Below are 18667 nucleotides of genomic sequence, written 5' to 3' on the forward strand. Positions count from 1 at the left end.
TTTTATTTTTGTGTAAATAGTTGTATTCAACGTTTAATTATTGGCATATTTATTTGTTTAAATTTGATTACTGAATGTTATTTTAATGTATTAAATTTTGTTAGAATTTTGCATTCATGTTTATAAGCTTTATGTACTAGAGACCTTGTCATCTCTTTAAATACTAAGTAGGTGTAATTTTTTTCTTCTAATGGATTGTGAGAAGAAGATGTAACAAAGTTCTTTTCTTAGAAGAGAGATTGAAATTATTATTGCTTGCAAAATAATAAGTGTTATTTTCATTATTAGAAAGTTTTAGATAGTTTGGTTTGATTTTTTTTAAACAAAGGAAATTCAACTGTTCGATTAACTCACTACTCGTGCCGAACTTGCACTTAAAAATCGAAGTCTGATAAATTAATCCTAATTACAAGCTTCCCATGACTGAAACAGGATCCATCCTGTTATGAGAGGTTTAATAATAACATAGAGAGGTGAGAGGTTAATTACAAAATGGCGACCGTAAGCACGACGATTTGGAGCAGAGTACCATCTATTTATAACTCTGGTAGTGATGTTGTATTGAAAGTTGGGCAAAAGAAACAACAGAAGTAAAGCTTACATCTGACATTGACAATCATCGGGGAAAATAGTAAATAACACTTTGAAAGAAGAAAATGCCTAGGGCTAAGAAAGTGAAAAGACTGAGAGCTGGTGATTCCAGTGAAAATTATGCATGTTGCAGTGGAAAGACAGTGGAAAATGATGAAGTGGTGAATTCCATTATGTGTGGACGTTGCCACAAATGGTACCATTTTAATTGTGTAAATGTTGATAATGATAGATACGACGAATTTAGTAATTCTGAAGTAGACTGGTATTGTAAGGAATGTGATATACCAAGAATGCCGGAAACAAATAAAGGAGACGGTTCAAAAGAGCAGACAAAGGCGACTGAGAAATCAAAATTTACTTTGGAAGATTTGGTCCTGATAATGAATCAGCGCTTTGATGCTTTAAGTGAGGATACCAATCAGCGCTTTGATGCTTTAAGTGAGGATACCAATCAGCGCTTTGATGCTTTAAGTGAGGATACCAATAAGCGCTTTGATACTTTAGGCGAGGAAACAAAAATTTTGCGAGAAGAATATGCTCAGAATAGGACGGATATAAATGAAAAATTTACAGAATTGAGTAATCAAATGAAGGAGATGAGAGAGGACTGGAAAACTGAATTGAATAAGGAAGTAGCACGTTTGGACCAAGAACTTGTGGAAATAAATAAGAAAATGGAAAAACAGTCGGAAGATTCGGAAAGTTTAAAAGCAGTTATGGTTCTGTGCAAAGCGCAATCGCAGGAAGTAGAAAGAGAAGTTGATGTACTAAAATCAAACTTTAAAATGACGGATGAGAACATAAAAAGAATAGAGAATAGTTGTAAACATTGTCACGAAGTAATAGACCGTAAGTATAAACTGTTGCAAGAGGAAGTAGATGCTATAAAGCGTAAGTATGAAAAAGCAGATAATAATTTTGATACTAATCATGTTGATTATATTCGTGTACCTTTTCCAAAATCCTCAGATAATGGGACGCGCTCTGTATCAATACCCACATTTACCTCTAGTAATACTACGGTAACTTCAACAGTTTCTACTGTAATGAGTACTTTTGAATCTGGTTGTAGGTGTGCTGTATCAGAAAACAGGATTCCCTTTTTTCAGACTGGAAACAACCGTTTTCGAGTTGACGATTGTGCGAGTGATCGGGATCATTTTCAACCGACTCCACATTTAGATTTTGAAGATGTAATTCGTAAATTGGAAGAACAAACTATCACTAGAGAAGTTCATAGTCCTATAAGACAGTCACCGATACATCATATTACTAAAGAGACTCCTAAGGAGAGCAGAATAATTGCAAATAACGAATATACGTCTAACAGTATGTTAAAACCTAAATACTTGCGCGATTTCCCACGATATAGTGGACAATTAACCCCTGGAGCGGCGAAAAATTTCTTGAAAGAGTTTAATCGACTCTCGAAATTGTATAATCTTTCAGACGCCGAAAAGTTCATTATAATACCTCAGTGTTTAACACGAGCGGCGATCGGTTGGTTTGAAATTATAGCGGATACTGTAACTACTTTTGATGAATTTGAGCAACATTTCAAAGATCAGTATATGTCAACACAACTCGAACAGGCTCAGAAACGCCAGCTGCGTAATACGAGATACGATAAATCCAGATATCCTAATACTCTTGAATTCGCATTGGGTATAGTGGAGAAATATCACAATATAACTGTGAACTATGATGAGAAAGAGCTCCGTGATATTCTGTTAACGTGTCTTCCGTTGGAAGAAGCTAAGATTTTGAGGTTATTGAAAGTAAAAACAGTGGAAGAAGTTTTGTTGAGTGTTATTGAGATCAACTCAGCGGAAGCGGAAGCTGAAGCGAACCAATGGAGCGTTAATTCAAGACGTAATACCAATACAAAAACTCCGTATATACGAATGGCTCAAAATAACTTTAGATCTGAGTCTCCTAACACGCAATGTCAAACAGAAGCTAGTTACACGAGATCAGGGAATAACAAAAGATACTTCGCGCGAAGAAATAATGGTTCTTGGAATTATCGTGGGAGATTTAATAACTCATTTAATACGAGACAAAGAAAATCGACTGGAAATGATGTGAGTTGCCAAACATCGGAGGCAATGTTGCAAGCTGCTAACGCATTAGTCGTTAGCAATGAAATATCTAATGTTAGTGAACAGGGAAACGAGACGCGCATCCGTATGTAGAGGGGGAAGGAGGATGCGCGCAACTAATGTCCCCTGCGCAAGTTGAGTGTTCGTTGTTGTACAATATCTTATTTGTAGTTAGTGAAGATCCTGAACAAGATAAACTGGAGAATGATGATTATTATTTTCCTTCTCCCACAGTATCTTGTAGCGTTGGGGGAGTAAATTTAACGGCGATCATAGACTTAGGAGCTGAGTTGAACTTGCTTAGTGAACGAGTCTGGTTTGAAATTCAAGAGAAATTTCCGTCTGCCAAATTACTAAAATATGACAGTGTGAAAGTAGCAACATTTACTGGAGACAGTAACTTCAAAATAAAAGGAATGCAGATGTTGAATTTTTGTATTAATGAACATCTGTTTGAGGTACCGAGCATCTGTATTCTCTTCATTTGACTGCACGTCAGGTTATTATGGTGTACATCTGCATCCCTCTTCTTATCAATGCACGAGCTTTGTTTATTTAGGCAGGCAATATTGCATGCTGGTTCTCCCAATGGATCTACGATCTGCACCCGCAGTTTTCCAAGAAACCATGAATAGCTTCTTTAAAATGAATACAAGAGATTTTGTGATAGTATATTTAGATGACGTGTTATGTTTTTCTTCCTCTTCTGATGATCATTTTGACCATCTAAACAAAGTGTTCGAAATATTCGATGCCGCTAACTTTTCACTAAACTTCAAAAAGTGTCGATTTCTGTTGAATGAGATAAAATTTTTAGGTCATCTAGTAAATGGAAAGGAGATCAAAGTGGACCCGAAGTCAAATGAGCCTATACGTTGTTTCCCTATGCCAAAAACTAGAAAACATTTACGCTCATTCCTTGGGTTAGTCGGATGGAGGCATCGGTATTTAAAGGATTATACTATTATTGCAGCTCCATTGTTCGAATTATTAAAAAAAGATAAACCGTTCGTAATGAATGAAGATGCAATACATGCATTTAACGTACTACGAAATTTAGCGAGCAATTCACCAGCATTAGGCCAACCCAACTTCTCTATAAATTTCCATATTTTTAGTGATGCGTGTGCGTATAATTTAGCTGGCTATTTAGCGCAATTTCCTAATAATGATGATAATCCTGTTGTTATTGCTTATGCAAGTCGTAGATTAAAATTACATGAACTCTCGCTTTCTGTATTTCAATTGGAACTTTTGGCAATACTATATTTATGTGAATATTTTTCTAGTTACATACTAGGCAGAAGCACTATAGTACATTGTGATAACAGTGCTGCTATACACGCTTTTACGCTGAAACACTTGGATCCTCGTACGACTAAACTTATACTCAAGTTACAAAGATTTGACTTACAATTCAAACATATACCCGGTAAATGCAATACAATTGCAGATATTCTAAGTCGATATCCGCCAGAATGCAGTGGAGATACTAAACAATTTTACATAAATCTTGTCTCATGTTGTGAAAAGGAAATTGAAGATCATTTACAAACGGAGGTTCACGCCACAAATTTTGTTTTTAGAGAAGACCCAGAAATTATAAATGTACATCGAGTTATTGAAGAACAGCAAACAGACGAGTATTGTAAAAAACTGAAAACATTGTTGGATTCTGGAAACCATCGAAATAAAATTGAGAATTTTGAAAACTTATTATTTGTTAAGGACAAATCCACTGGTCGATGGTTATTAGTAATTCCTAGAACCTTAGTAAACGATGTGGTCTCTAAAATACATTCCAAAGGACATTTCGGTGTGAAAAAGTGTGTATCTTTTTGCAGAGCCTTATTTTACTGGAAGAGTCAAAAACGTGATTTTGTGAAGTACATTCGCGATTGTGAGCTATGCGCTCGAACTAAGTTTAGCAATCGAAATATAGACGCTGGAAAATTTACTATTGAGGCTAGGCGGCCCCATGAAAAATTGTGTTTAGATTTAGTAGGTCGCTTACCTTCTAGCAAGGGATTTCATTATATACTTTCCATCATAGATGTTTATTCGAGGTTCATTAGTTTTTATCAATTGCGTAATGCAAATACTAAAGAAATTATTCGGGTGTTGCTCCGGTGTTATTTTCATAATTTTCCATACCCCAGCCATATTGTCACAGATAATGGTTCGCAATTTACTTCTAAATCGTGGAAAGATTTCTGTAAACGTCATCATATCCAACAGCATTTTACATCTCCGTATTCACCCCACGCTAATGGCTTAGTAGAAAGGCAACATCGGGAACTCAACAGATTGATGAGATTGAAATGTGGGAAAAATCATGCTCTATGGAGTAATATATTAAAGGAAACGCAGGATTTACTGAATAATTCTATTTGTTCTTCAACCAACCAATGTCCATCGGAATTGTTTTTATCCTATTCAGCAACTGACAGTTTTAAAAGTTCTTACCCATGGCCTCCAGAAATAACTTCAATTGATGTGGAAGATAGACATTTACTAGTAGAAAGAAAACCAAAGAAAATTCTAAAGAACAAATCGCAAACAGTGTTAAAGGAAGGTGACTTAGTTATGCTTAAGACACATCACCTATCAGTAGCTCACAAATCTCAAACGCATAAATATATGGACACCTACACTGGACCATACGTTGTATATAAACTATTGAGAAATTGTGCTGTCCTGCACGCACTAACTGGAAAGTCGATTGGAACACAGAATCTTAGAAATATTAAATTATTTAATTGTTCTTCAGAAAAAAGGCAAGATTTATTGAAGAAATATCAGGTCTTGTAAAAAAAATATTCACATTTTTTTTCGGTGACAGTGGTAATCTGTAACAGACTGTTTATTCTGTTCCAGTTTTATTTTGTCTAAATAGTTATATTCAATCTGTTCGTTTTATTTTTGTGTAAATAGTTGTATTCAACGTTTAATTATTGGCATATTTATTTGTTTAAATTTGATTACTGAATGTTATTTTAATGTATTAAATTTTGTTAGAATTTTGCATTCATGTTTATAAGCTTTATGTACTAGAGACCTTGTCATCTCTTTAAATACTGAGTAGGTGTAATTTTTTTCTTCTAATGGATTGTGAGAAGAAGATGTAACAAAGTTCTTTTCTTAGAAGAGAGATTGAAATTATTATTGCTTGCAAAATAATAAGTGTTATTTTCATTATTAGAAAGTTTTAGATAGTTTGGTTTGATTTTTTTTAAACAAAGGAAATTCAACTGTTCGATTAACTCTCTACTCGTGCCGAACTTGCACTTAAAAATCGAAGTCTGATAAATTAATCCTAATTACAAGCTTCCCATGACTGAAACAGGATCCATCCTGTTATGAGAGGTTTAATAATAACATAGAGAGGTGAGAGGTTAATTACATACTGCCCAAACAAGGTGACGTACCCTTTGGATACGTTGGGTAACTCAAGCAGTGTGTTGATGATCAGTTTCATTAAAAGAGCATTTCCTAATTATGCAAGAGCGGGCAGAAAGGCTTGGGATAATATTCCGGATGCACACTATATTGGTAAATTTTCCTTGAATGAACACAAACGGTTCGCATAAAATATTGCTTTCCACACGATGAGTGGTTTTGGTTATGTATATTGTTACCTCACACAGTATGGAATGTGCTACTCACTCGGTCGACGCCAAACCAACGAACAGCACTAGAATCAAGACAGAAACGGATCTCATCCCCTAAATATACGCGCCATTCATTCTCCTAATTGCTTCTTTCGCAACACCATTGAAGGCGTTCCGTCTCCCTTAGCCTAAAGGGCATAATCGTGGAACATTAAACTGAAGATTTTGTTTCATTTCATTTCATTTTACCCCTGAAGGCGCGAGCTTCACGATTGCGAGGCATGGATGGAAGTCTGGCGAGTAGCACATACAATTGTGGTTCTAGTCCAGTAAACGGTAGAAGGTGGACCTAGCTGACGCTCCTGGTGTCTTAATTTGAGATGCAGTCTTTGTGCGATCTGCAATCGCAGCTTGTTTACTGGGGATGTATAGGTGTGCATCCGTATGTCACTGTAGCTCGTAATAGGACTGGTGTGCGTATGCACCTTCGTCGGACCAACGGCGCAAACATTAATGTATATTTCCTTTCCAAAGTAGTGCATGATTCAGGCGGGACGACCACTGGACCTCCTACAGGCCAACGATATATTCTCATTTAAGCTAGGTTAAGTGCATGAACTCAGCCACCTATGCCATCCTGCAACGTCCACAACGTTCAAAACCAATTTGACCCACAGTACTCTGCAGGAAATACTTGCTCACTCATTTAGAACATTAAAAACTATCACTACAAGCTCTGAGTTTCTACGATCCGTACTCGCATCTTACTGCATCCATAGTGGGGCGCTATCAATCATGTATGTAATAAGCTATGTCATCATATAGACTATAGTTTATTAAGGTTATTATCATTTATGTCAGATTCTACCACTAATAAACGGTTAGGTTGTGAAACTTTCACAAAACAAAGGATGTACTCTGTTTAAAGCTTTTTCAAAATTCCACATTTCACGCAGGAGAGTGCCGTGCCTTCGTCTTTCATCTTGTAACTAAGGTGAATAGCTTCATTGAAGGAAAATACAGTTACCATGTGTGTACTCTTTGGGAAAGTAGCGCTCTCCACTAAGGCACCGTGTCCCTTTACGACGATGAAAAAGTTTGTAGGATAAAGAAAGAAAATAAGGAAATCGATAAAAATACTAACATATACTGAGGGAAACGCATTTCAGAATACCAAATTCGAACAAAATTTGCACCACAGGATATGTGACTGTAAAAAGCATGCTGATGCTAGTATCTGTAGAGGGCATGCTGCTAGTAGTTTGAAGATCAACAGACAACACGACAAGTATAGCTGTGTGTATGCGAATCCGTTTTGTGTAGATCACATTCTGTGTTTGTAATGCTAAGACGATGACAACAAATGCCTATTCGGCAAGTATGTAACTTCGATCGTAGCTTAAACTGCAAGAGGCCAAATGGTCGCTCCACAGAAATGCTGATCGCATGGGTTCTGACGTGTCAATGGTCCATCGATAATGTAGCTATATGTTGGGAGGAGCGCGCCTGGTTAAAAGAAATTTACAGAATAGCAACCGGTAGTATAATGACAGCCACTGCCCCCACGTGAGCACATGAACACTAAATAATAGATTATTGAACGCAGTCAATGTCACCACGTTTGTCTCGCATGATTACTTTTAATACCCGCTCATCGCCGAGAGCGTCTTCGGTGATATTGGTAGAAACAGCAGTGGCGAGGCGAATGGAATGCAGTGATATTCAGCGATAAGCCATTTCTGTTTCGGACACAACGACGGTCGTATGTATGTCACTAGACGGACAAGCAATCTAACGGGTATTCGCACTCACCATACAGGGTCTTACTGGTATTCAGATATGGAAAATGGGGAAATAAGTTACACAACCCGTCCGTCTCTGGTTTTCATTCAGAGAAATATTGATTAGTGCGTCATGCGTACGAAGGTTTTATTTCCGAAGGAGCTGAGAGAAGATGTATTTGCTCAACATTCCGGTGTTCAATCAAGTGAGATATGTGAATATCAAAAGGCGTGTGGAGGACCAGAACTGGCTTGTTCAGCAATGCTGTAAAAGGGACCTAGGTGTAAGTTGTGATTCAAAATTGAACAAAGTGTGCAACTAACTAACTAACTAAATCTATAGCGAACAGGTCTTCTCGGGCTAGCAGCCAGGTAAATACTGTTATATCTTGCGACGTTTCGAGGGCTGACATCGTCCTCATCTTCAGGCTGCTAGCCCGAGAAGACCTGTTCACAATACGTCGCTAGGAAAGCTTCAATAGATAACTCTATGGCCTATGGAACCCGGAGGTTCAATGCCGCGTTCACAAAAGCTCTCTACTGACTTCTCTGCGAGATCCATCTTAATATTGTCCTCCCATCTGTGCCTAGGTCTTCCTAATGGTCGTTTTCCGATTGGTCTTCCAGTCAAGACTTTGAAAGCGTTTCTATTTTCTCCCCTTCTAGCTACATGACCTACCCACCTAAGCCTCCTAGACTTGACGTCCCTAACAATGTTGGGTAAACCGTACAAATTATGTAGTTCCTCGTTATGAAGTTATCGCCATTCCACATTCCCGTTTCTCTTGGGTCCGAATATTCGTCTCAGGATCTTGTTCTCAAATACTTTCAGTCTATGTTCTTCCCTCAGAGTAAGCTACCATGTTTCGAAACCATACAGAACAACAGGAATGATTATCGTTTTGTATATATTAAGCTTCAAATTATTCCTCGACAGAATTCGCGACGACAAGAGATTTTAAACCGAATAGTAACACGAATTCCCTGCTTTTAGTCGACATTTAATTTCTTCGTGAATATGATTTTCGTCTGTTAATATTGATCATAGATATTTGAAAAGTATTATTTAATATTTAAACATATCCATAATTTGCCGTATTAAGGTCCAGACGCACTTCCATGTATTTAGTTTTCTCTGCATTTACTTCTAAACCCATGTCCCTGCAAGCGTTTAATAAGATCTCTGCATTTCTTTCTATTGTTCTCCTATCATCCCCTATTACATTTACATCATCAGCCATCAGCATATGCCATGACTTGGTGAATACCGTTCAACTCTAGGCCCTAGTTGCTATCTTTGATTTTCCTTATAGCGTATTCCAGAACAAAGTTAAATAATAATGGCGACAACGCATCTCCTTGTTTCAGGTCATTTTCGACGTGAAAGCTCGTGGACAAAAATTTTCCTACCCGGACTTTACTTTGGGATTCATTTAAACATATCTGAATTAATCTAATTAGCTTTCTCGGTATTCCAAGTTCTGTAAGAACGTTGTATGTTTCTCTCCTAACCGAGTCGTACGCCATTCTAAAATCAATACATAGTTGATGTATCGTGGTATTGTATTCCCACTTTTTTTTTTGAGTATTTGGCGAATGGTAAATATCTGGTCGATAGTTGATCGATTTCGTCTAAATCCGCACTGATAATCTCCAATAATTTTATCTACGTATGGGGTCAATCTTGCTAATAGAATATTTGAAAGGATTTTATAGGATGTTGACAGAAGAGAAATGTCTCGATAATTATTACAGTCAGTTTTGTCGCCTTTCTTGTGAATTGGAACAATGGTTGATTTTTTCCACTCTTGTGGCAATTCTTCCTTGTTCCAGATAAGGAGAATGAGTTTGTGTACCTTGTTCCACAAGTTTTCGCTTCCAGCTAAAATTAACTCAGCCGGAATTTCATCTACACCCGGAGATTTGTGTTTCTTTTATTTCTTTATAGTAGTTTCTACTTCTATTCGGTTGGGTTCTGGAATATACGGTTCTGCGGTGTGTATCTCCTTTTCTCCACGCACATTAGTTTTTGGCTGCGTGTTCAGCAAATCGTCAAAGAAATCTTTCCATCCATTTAAGATGCTAACCGTATCAGTGAGAACCGTACCGTCAGCTTTCTTTAGTATATAAGCACGAGGTTGACAGCCTTTCTTAAATTCGCTGATCCCCTTATACATGTCCCGAATGTTTTTATTTTTACTATTATCTTCAAGTTCCTTAATTTTAGCTTTCAAAAAATCGCGTTTCTTTGTTCTAAAAGTTTTGGAAGTTTCCCGCCTGATATGTGCGAAATTTTGTTTTGTTGTAATTTCATTCGGATTTTGTAGCCAGCGTAATTTCGCCTGTTTTCTCTTCTCTACTAGTTTAATGCATTCTTGGTAGAACCATGGTTTGTTCCTACGTGTCCCAATTTTTCTTTTGCTGAAATTTTAATGCTATCTCTAATTTCGATCCAAGTATCCTCAACACTAGTGCACTCCGAATCTTCTAAAACTGACAATCTATTCGAAACTTCAATCTGGTATTCCTCTCTTACCTAGTTCTCTTCTAATTTCTTTAAATTAAATCTCTCCGTTTTCGGACATTGAATATTACCTTTATTCAACGATAATCTTTCTCGTATTATCGCCGCTACCAGGTAGTGATCAGTGTAACAATCAGCCCCTCTAAACAACCGGACATCAATTATGCTAGATTGCCTTCTTCTATCTACTAAAACGTGATCAATTTGATTATGTGTTTTCCCGTCTGGTGATGTCCAAGTGTATTTATGAACGTCACGATGTGGGAATTTTGTACTCTTCACGATTAGGTTTTTGGATGTTGCAAAGTTCACGGGTCTAACACCGTTGTCATTACTTTCCTTATGCAAACTTTCGTTCCCTATAATCGGTTTGAAAATATCCTCTCGTCCTAACTTCGCATTGAAATCCCCTAATAGAATTTTCATATGGTATCGCGGGAGTTGGTCAAATATCCGTTCCACTTCTTCGTAAAAACCGTCTTTTATATCGTCGTTCTTATCTTCAGTTGGGACATGTACATTTAAAACAATAACATCACACCACCGTCCTTTAAAAGTAATAAAAGAAAGTCTGTCAGCAACAAATTCAACCCGTTTAATTGCTGGTAATATTCATTTGTGAACAAAAAATCCTGTTCCTAACTGGTGATTTTTATTTCCTTCCCCGTAAAACAACGTAAAATTTCCGAATTTCACAGATCCATTTTCTTGCCACCTAACTTCCTGAACTCCTACTAGGTCCATCCTGTATTTCTCTAACTCACTCGTTACGGATTTTAACGTGCCTACCCTATAAAGACTACTAATATTCCAAGTTCTAAATCTCATGTCTCTTTCCTTTTGCTGAGGTCGTGCCAAGTTATCAGTCCTTGTCCGAGGCTTTTGTGAATGTTTCTGAACAAGTTTTTTTTTTTTAACAGGATGAGGTTGTTAGCCTTACCCAAACCCCCAAGCTGGAGGACCACTCCTAGTCGTCTGTCCGTGACTGCTTATCCGGTATATTCGCAGCTAACCTCTATATCTAGAGGCCTTCTCCTCGATCCGCAACCTGAGGACGCGCCATGCCGTGGTGACAGGAACCCACGTTACACGGAACAAAGTGTGCTACATGTATGAACATCTGGATCTTGCTATGCAAGTGATTTCAAAATAAAAGAGAACCTGGGATCAGATCCGTGAATTACAACATTGTAATTCTAAATGTTTTCACCAATGTATATGTATGAACATTATGTGTATGTTTCATTCGAGTTCTAGCAATCTTGCTATTTCCATGAAGTCTTTTTTTTTTTTTTTTTCCTAATCTTACATTTCATTTTTCACCATCTTAGTAATGTCACCAGTGATACGGCGAAAATTTGACTTTCAGTTATATCCGTCTACAAATATATGAGAAAGTGTAGAGCATCTGAGATAAATGAAAATGCATTAAATGATTTTCAATGTGATAATAAGTGATTTTTTTAATTCATTTTTTTACACTACTACTACTACTACTATAGCACTACGCAGCATGACTCTCACAAATTAAGCAAAAATAAATAAATAAATAAATAAATAAATAAATAAATTACAGAGATATTAACATAAGGAAAAACAGACAGTGAACTGTACCTGATTTCTTAAATGTTTCTTTGCTAGTCGAATGACTAAATCCTTTTTTCTTCGGTTTAAAATTATTGCGCTTCTCTTCTAAGTCACCTAATCCTAAAGCCATTCCTGTTGAAGAAAGTTTAAAAAGAAACAAATTAGTCACTTCATGAACATATTTTTAAAAAATATATTGCTTACCAAATTTATTGCTTAAGTGTATCCGAGTAATTTGTGTACTTGCCTTTAGTAATGTGCTATCTTGTTAGACCTCCGGAGAGAACACAGAATTCCCTAGACTGACCCAACTTTTCTACTTCGGTCTAGAGCCAGAAAAATATAATCGGTAGCAGATGTGCTGACCACACACCACTCAGTTGAATGTGTGACACCTAACTGGTCACAGCCATTTACGATGTGTTGTGTCAGTGTTATTACCTTTATATAAAATTTGTTAACATTAAAAATCTAAAACTGCATATGCATTTTATAATATATGGAGCACTTCTCTGAAATTAACTGTACTTACAATTACACACTGAAGTCTAAGGTTATCAATGATAAATGTAAATGAAAGGACATGTAATAATTGATTGGATGACTATCAAATTAATTGCAACGGAAATACTCCCAGAAAGCTCACAAACAAGATGTGTCCACTTGAAAACAACTCGTCTTTATGCCCTCCCTACTGGTCTGGTGGCTAGCGTGCGTGCCTTCAGTGCACTTGGTCCTTGGTTCTATTTCCGGTACATGAGTTGAAATCTCAAAGCATTACAATACTTTGGATTCCATCTTTAACTGTACGTCCACGTCTTATATACCCTTGACGCTGAAAAGAGATGCTACTCTTGAACAACCAAACATGTGATTATGCTATTTATACATTGGTGAGGTGCTCATCACAGTATGATAAATAAAAGAGTAGTGATAACATGATCCTATTTAAGAGGGGAACCTTAAGGTCTCCTGTCTTTCGTTCCGAACTTTATTAAAACTTGCGTAAAATTACTAAAACGGAAGAGGGCATTTATACAACGGAACAAACAAAAAAAAAAAAAACAAAAGAAAAAAAAACTGACAGTTGAACTGTGGCGACTCGATCTCCGAACCCTCATTTGCTCAACGAATGCTGTATCAACCAAGCTACCAATTATACTATATTTTATATATATATATATATATATATATATATATATATATATATATATATATATATGGTGACTGGTAATTCTATGCATTCCTTACAAGGAGATATTCTGTAAGTGCTTTGGAACATTTTCACCTATATGAACCGGGGGTCGCAAATCAATAGTTTCTGGGTAATTTGCACATGTGTGATTCCTTTGAAATTTGCGGGCTAGCGAGAACTGCCCGAGAAAGTTTTACCCTGACCCATTTCACATGTCGTAGAGCGCTGAAATTTTACATGTACTCTTGCATACCCATGTATGACATGTGGTAATGTACAGCTCGTAACTGCACTGTTGGTGTGTTATAGGTCCGAACGTGAAGTGAGGTGCAGTGGTTCCAAAATCCACTGTTCCACCTCAGATAGCAGCGTGGCAGCATTGCAGATGTACTTGTCCCACGGACATAACTGTATGGTTAGGAAGAGGTAGAATGAAGATGGTGTATGGTCAAGAGAAAACGCGAACTACAATGGATTTCATACTCAGGATCGTGTGTCTGTCTGGCCAACGTTCGAGCAGTGAACGGGTGCGTTGTTTTCCAGGAAGAGGACATCATTTGTGAGCATGTCACGCTCTAGGATTTAACAGAATCCCACAACGCACGCAGCAGTGAGGCATAGTATATCCTAGTAATTGTGGTACCTTTGCCTGGAAAGCAAACTTTGGTCGCTCGGAGTTCAACATGGACTTCCTTTGGTGGTGGTACGTCGGCACGATATCATTGGTTTGACTAAGTTTTCCCTGGTTTCCTTCACTCCCACCAGGCGAAGGCCTCGATAGTACCTTCTAGAAGGCCAGGTCTATTCCTTCCCAAATCCTAGAACCAACCTTAAAGACCGATATGATCCCGGAGTTGAAGGTCCGAACCCTTCCTTGAGTCACTCCTTTGCGTAAATACAGAAAGAACGAAAGAAAGAAAGAAATAGCAATCGAATACACAGATGTACCACCGCCAAAGGAAGTCCATGTTCAAATCTAAGAGACTAAAATGATGATCACGTTTGTTTGGGATCAGCATGGAGTATTACAACTTGCTTTCCATGCACAATTACCAGGATATACTATGCCTCACTGCTGCGTGCGTTGCCGGCTTCTGTGAAATCACACAGTGTGGCATGCTCACAAAAGGAGTCCTTCTCCTGGTAAACAACGCACCCGTTCACTGCTCGAACGTTGGCCAGACAGACACACGACCCTGAGTATGAAATCCAAGCTCGCGTTTTCTCTTGGCCACACACCTTCTTCATTCTACCTCTTCCTAACCATACAGTTACGTCCGAGGGCCAAGTACATCTGCGATGCTGCCACACTGCTATCTGAGGTGGAACAGTGGATTTTGGACCACTATACCTTACTTCACGTTTAGACCTATAACATACCAACAGTGCAGAGTTACGAGCTGTACATTACCACATGCTATACATGGGTATGCAAGAGTACACGTGTATATATACTCTTATTTCTCAAGTCTGTATCGACAAGTGCTATCAAATTAACACACGCAATCAAAAAAAAAAAAAGTTGTACATATTAGCAGAGAAAGTTTTAGCATCCTGTATATACAAACATTTAAGGAATATTTCCAGTACATATCAATATGGATAAAATCATATCGTTGGCGACAAGTACGAGTTGACACAATTTTCGCAGGCTAGCTTCCTGCCTTCTTCCATAAATGCAGTGGTCCACGAATCCTTCTCCTTTAATAAGAAATGAAACTTTGAGCGTTTCCAAACTTAATGTCATATTGGGACTGAAACAAAACAGAATGGTCCCATTATGAAATACAATTACGGAAGTGTATGTACATCATATATGAGAACATGTCTGCATGTCAGTAGTTTCTAATACATTAGTCTGATTTATCTGCAGAAGACGGTGGAGTTCAGGTTCTCTTATCGCTTTCAGAAGCTCAAGCACAGAAGGAGACAACATATTGTTTTGTTTTTCTGGACCATGGGTTCTCTAGGTGTTGAGATTTTTGGATCGTTTGTGACGAGCTGCCGTAGTAGTACATCCTGTACTGTTTCTTTTCTAAAACATTTTTCAGAATGATGTTTCTGATACTGCTTGATGTGCTTATATTGCACCTCCTGGGACTCTTCCGGCATTTCTCCAATGGGTAATATATAGTCGCCGATGACTGAGGATCTACGAACCAGAACTGTACACGAACGCAGGTATGTAGAATTGCAAGTGATGTTTGAGATACAGGTTAAAGATGTCATTTATATACAGTATGTTAACTACAATGTTAAATTCACAAGGTCTGTAGTATCACGGCACATTTGTCTATTAGTTCTTCATTGAGACCTATTTTGCAGCAACTGCCTGTGGATTCTGACCGAAGCGTCGAACTGTGTTGCCGTCATTTGAGGTACCTCTACCGTCTTCCCTTGGTTAATTTATGAGCCCGAGACGGACCTTCAAGAATTGTTGTATTTCTTCCTTCTTCTGCACGACTAGCTTGTCTTCTTTCCGTACTTGCCACTTGCACATAGCTAATCGGCATGCTACTTGAAACACCCATTCCATGAAATGAATCCGGACGTGATAAATAGATAATCCAAAACCAAGTGTGGCAATATTTTCTGGCCTGGAGCCCTGCTATTACAATGTGCTCATCATCTCCTTTGGAGTTGCATCATACAGATTTGTTATGAGTTATAGAATTACAGATTGTGCCGTCTATCATTGTGAAGTGCAGATTATGTATGACCTCGAATGTTTGATTTGGTGTGGAACTGACTCGGAGTTGGATCACGTATTTGGTTCTGCATGTGTTCAGATTCTTCCTGTGTCACTATTTGTTTCTTTTTTCAACTGCACCCATATCACGCAACAGAATCTTATCGAAGATGGCTCCTGAGTTTGCCAAACTACAACCTGGGCCTCCTTCGTCCCGTAGACAAGTTGTAGAAGGACAGCTGAAGAGTTGAAGAGACTTATCATACTTCTTTGGAACTATCTGCAGCACATGTTCCTTTATGTTCAGGTATGTCTACGTAAGACTGAAAGCGACACATTCAGTAACCGTAATGACTTCAGAGTAGCACTCTTTACTTGCGTTAAAAACATGGTTATAGGCTGAATGTTGTAAGTTCTCTACGCCATTTTTCAGCAGCTGGCACTGGAGGGGTCTCAGATTTGCTTCTAGTAAATTTTGCGCATTTCCTTTCGGGAATCTGCCCATGACTTCCTAATTCTGGCACCCTTGGTGGGTGATTTCTCCAATTCTTTAATAAGATTTCGTTTCTTATTCTGTACCTCCTCTCTTAATTTCATAGCAGCAGCATACACTACACAACAACTACTCTGATTTATTTATGTATTTTTATTTTATTTCTATTTATTTATTTAGTTAGTTGCTACTGTGCGCCAACACTTCTTGATATTATCTACCATTACCTGCCAACGTCTGTCTACCATTACCATTACCTACCTGGCTCAGGATCATTGATTATTTCACTCACTAGCACTACTTTAATGTCTAATCAATTTGAATTTTTCTCTTCTATCATAATTTCGATTGCATTTGTCCAGTTTCTGAAACATTGAACCCGGAACCTTGTGCACCAAAGGCGCGTCTTGCCTTTTTCTTCTTTCACAAATTCTGAGTAACAATGATTCGTTTGAACATGTGCTGTGTTTGACGATAATTAGATGTATTCTTCACTATGATGTTCTAAGTATGAAGCACATGCCTGAATTCAAGCCTAAGTCGCTTACTGGATATTCATTTAAAGAATGTAATCAGCACACATGTAATGTCATATGTGTAAGTTACATCATGATAATGAGTAATGTCTAGGTTAGAACCTCATTTTGTCCGAGTTTGCAGGAAGGTAGTTATATCGCAAATACTTGCTACAAAAAATCGCCAAGAAAGAAAAAAGAAAAGAAAGAAAAACTACGAAGCGGTTTCCCAGCCAAACAACATACTTTCAATCCATAACGAAGCTTCAAGTTCAGAATCTTACATCTAACAGCCACAGTATATTCATAAAGAGAATAGATAAAGAAGGTTGTTCGCTTTATATCTGACCATTTTTGACGGGTACCTACCTTAAGGGATACCGCGCCGCCTCCACCGATCATGTTCTATTGGAGCACCAGCATTATGGACCATCACACGGCATCGCAACAAGCTCCAGAGCATGTTCATTGCAGCAAGCTCCAGAGCATGACAAATATGGAAATTATGTCTCACTCCTTCCTGCTAGCTTTCCATAGATCATTCAGAGGGCGCGGGCGACGATGCTGAAGACGTCGTTTCAACAGTCCAAATGCGCAAAAATTCATTGGACCGGCACATGGGCTTTTTACAGGAATGTCTTCAAACGGAATGACACGAATTCCTAATTCCTCTGTCATTTCCTGATAAAAACGTAGTGATGTTCTGGTGGTATGACTCGAAGCTTTGTTCGTATTGATCATCACCTAGATTGTGAGATTTCCATACAATTGTGGGATTGCTCTCAGATAGATAGGCGCTCGAATGGATTCTTGAAAGTATCTGGCATTCACCTTCACGTTTTTTATCCACCTTGCGTATCATAAACTTACCCTCATATCGGAATCCAGTAACAACCATAAAGCCACGAGGGAAACTTTCCCTGCACTGACGAAGCTGCTGTGCCTCTTGCCGTCAATGTCACAGTATGTGATCTCCCGAGTGTGACCACCAGCAGTGAGATGACATATGATTCACCCACTGTAACAACTTTCTTCAATTTGGAACACGCCAGGTATTTTTCCTTGCAGTTTCCTACAGTTTCCTATAGTTTATTTTACGTTCGTCAATGCGACACGGTAGCAGGTAGTATACACAGGCCTTCCGTACACACTTCAACCTGAGGCGCTTGCAAATTGTTTTGTTGACGGTGCGAGATGGAATCTGTGAACCATATCACGTTGCGTCGGGCGTCGGAGGATTTTCTTGACACATCAATCGACAGATCTCCTTAGCACTACGGGTGACATTTTGCTTGCAGCCCTTCTCCCGGTGGTTTTCGTTGAGTTAAGTTGATTTTGAGTTTAACGTCCCGTTCAGCAGCGAGGCTATATGAGACGTGGACCTACTGATTAACGTGGAATCCGAACCACATGAGCTCCCGCCGGAAATCGAACCCGAGTCTCCCACGCCAACGGCGCTTACGCTAACAGCTTAGCCATGAAGGAGCTCTCCTAGTGGTTTTGGTGTGTGCATGTTTCGCAAGGGGAGCATTTGTGTAACGGACTACAATAGCTTTTGCAGTAGTCACCCCGAGTG

The 18667-nt window shown here is 38.3% G+C and overlaps 1 protein-coding gene across 2 annotated transcripts in view; it reads right to left on the reverse strand.

Moving 5' to 3' along the window:
- The window catches only part of LOC145681060 (C2 domain-containing protein 5), a 244052-nt gene that overhangs the window by 107500 nt on the left and 117885 nt on the right, over positions 1–18667 (reverse strand). For both annotated transcript variants that reach the window (XM_081752409.1, XM_081752411.1), the window contains one exon: positions 12227–12331. In XM_081752409.1, coding sequence (XP_081608535.1) covers positions 12227–12331 — 105 coding nt within the window. The remainder of the gene's footprint in view (positions 1–12226; positions 12332–18667) is intronic.

This window comes from Thermobia domestica, chromosome 3, assembly GCF_964235325.1.
Source record: "Thermobia domestica chromosome 3, izTheDome1.hap1.1, whole genome shotgun sequence".
NCBI classification, from domain to species: domain Eukaryota; kingdom Metazoa; phylum Arthropoda; class Insecta; order Zygentoma; family Lepismatidae; genus Thermobia; species Thermobia domestica.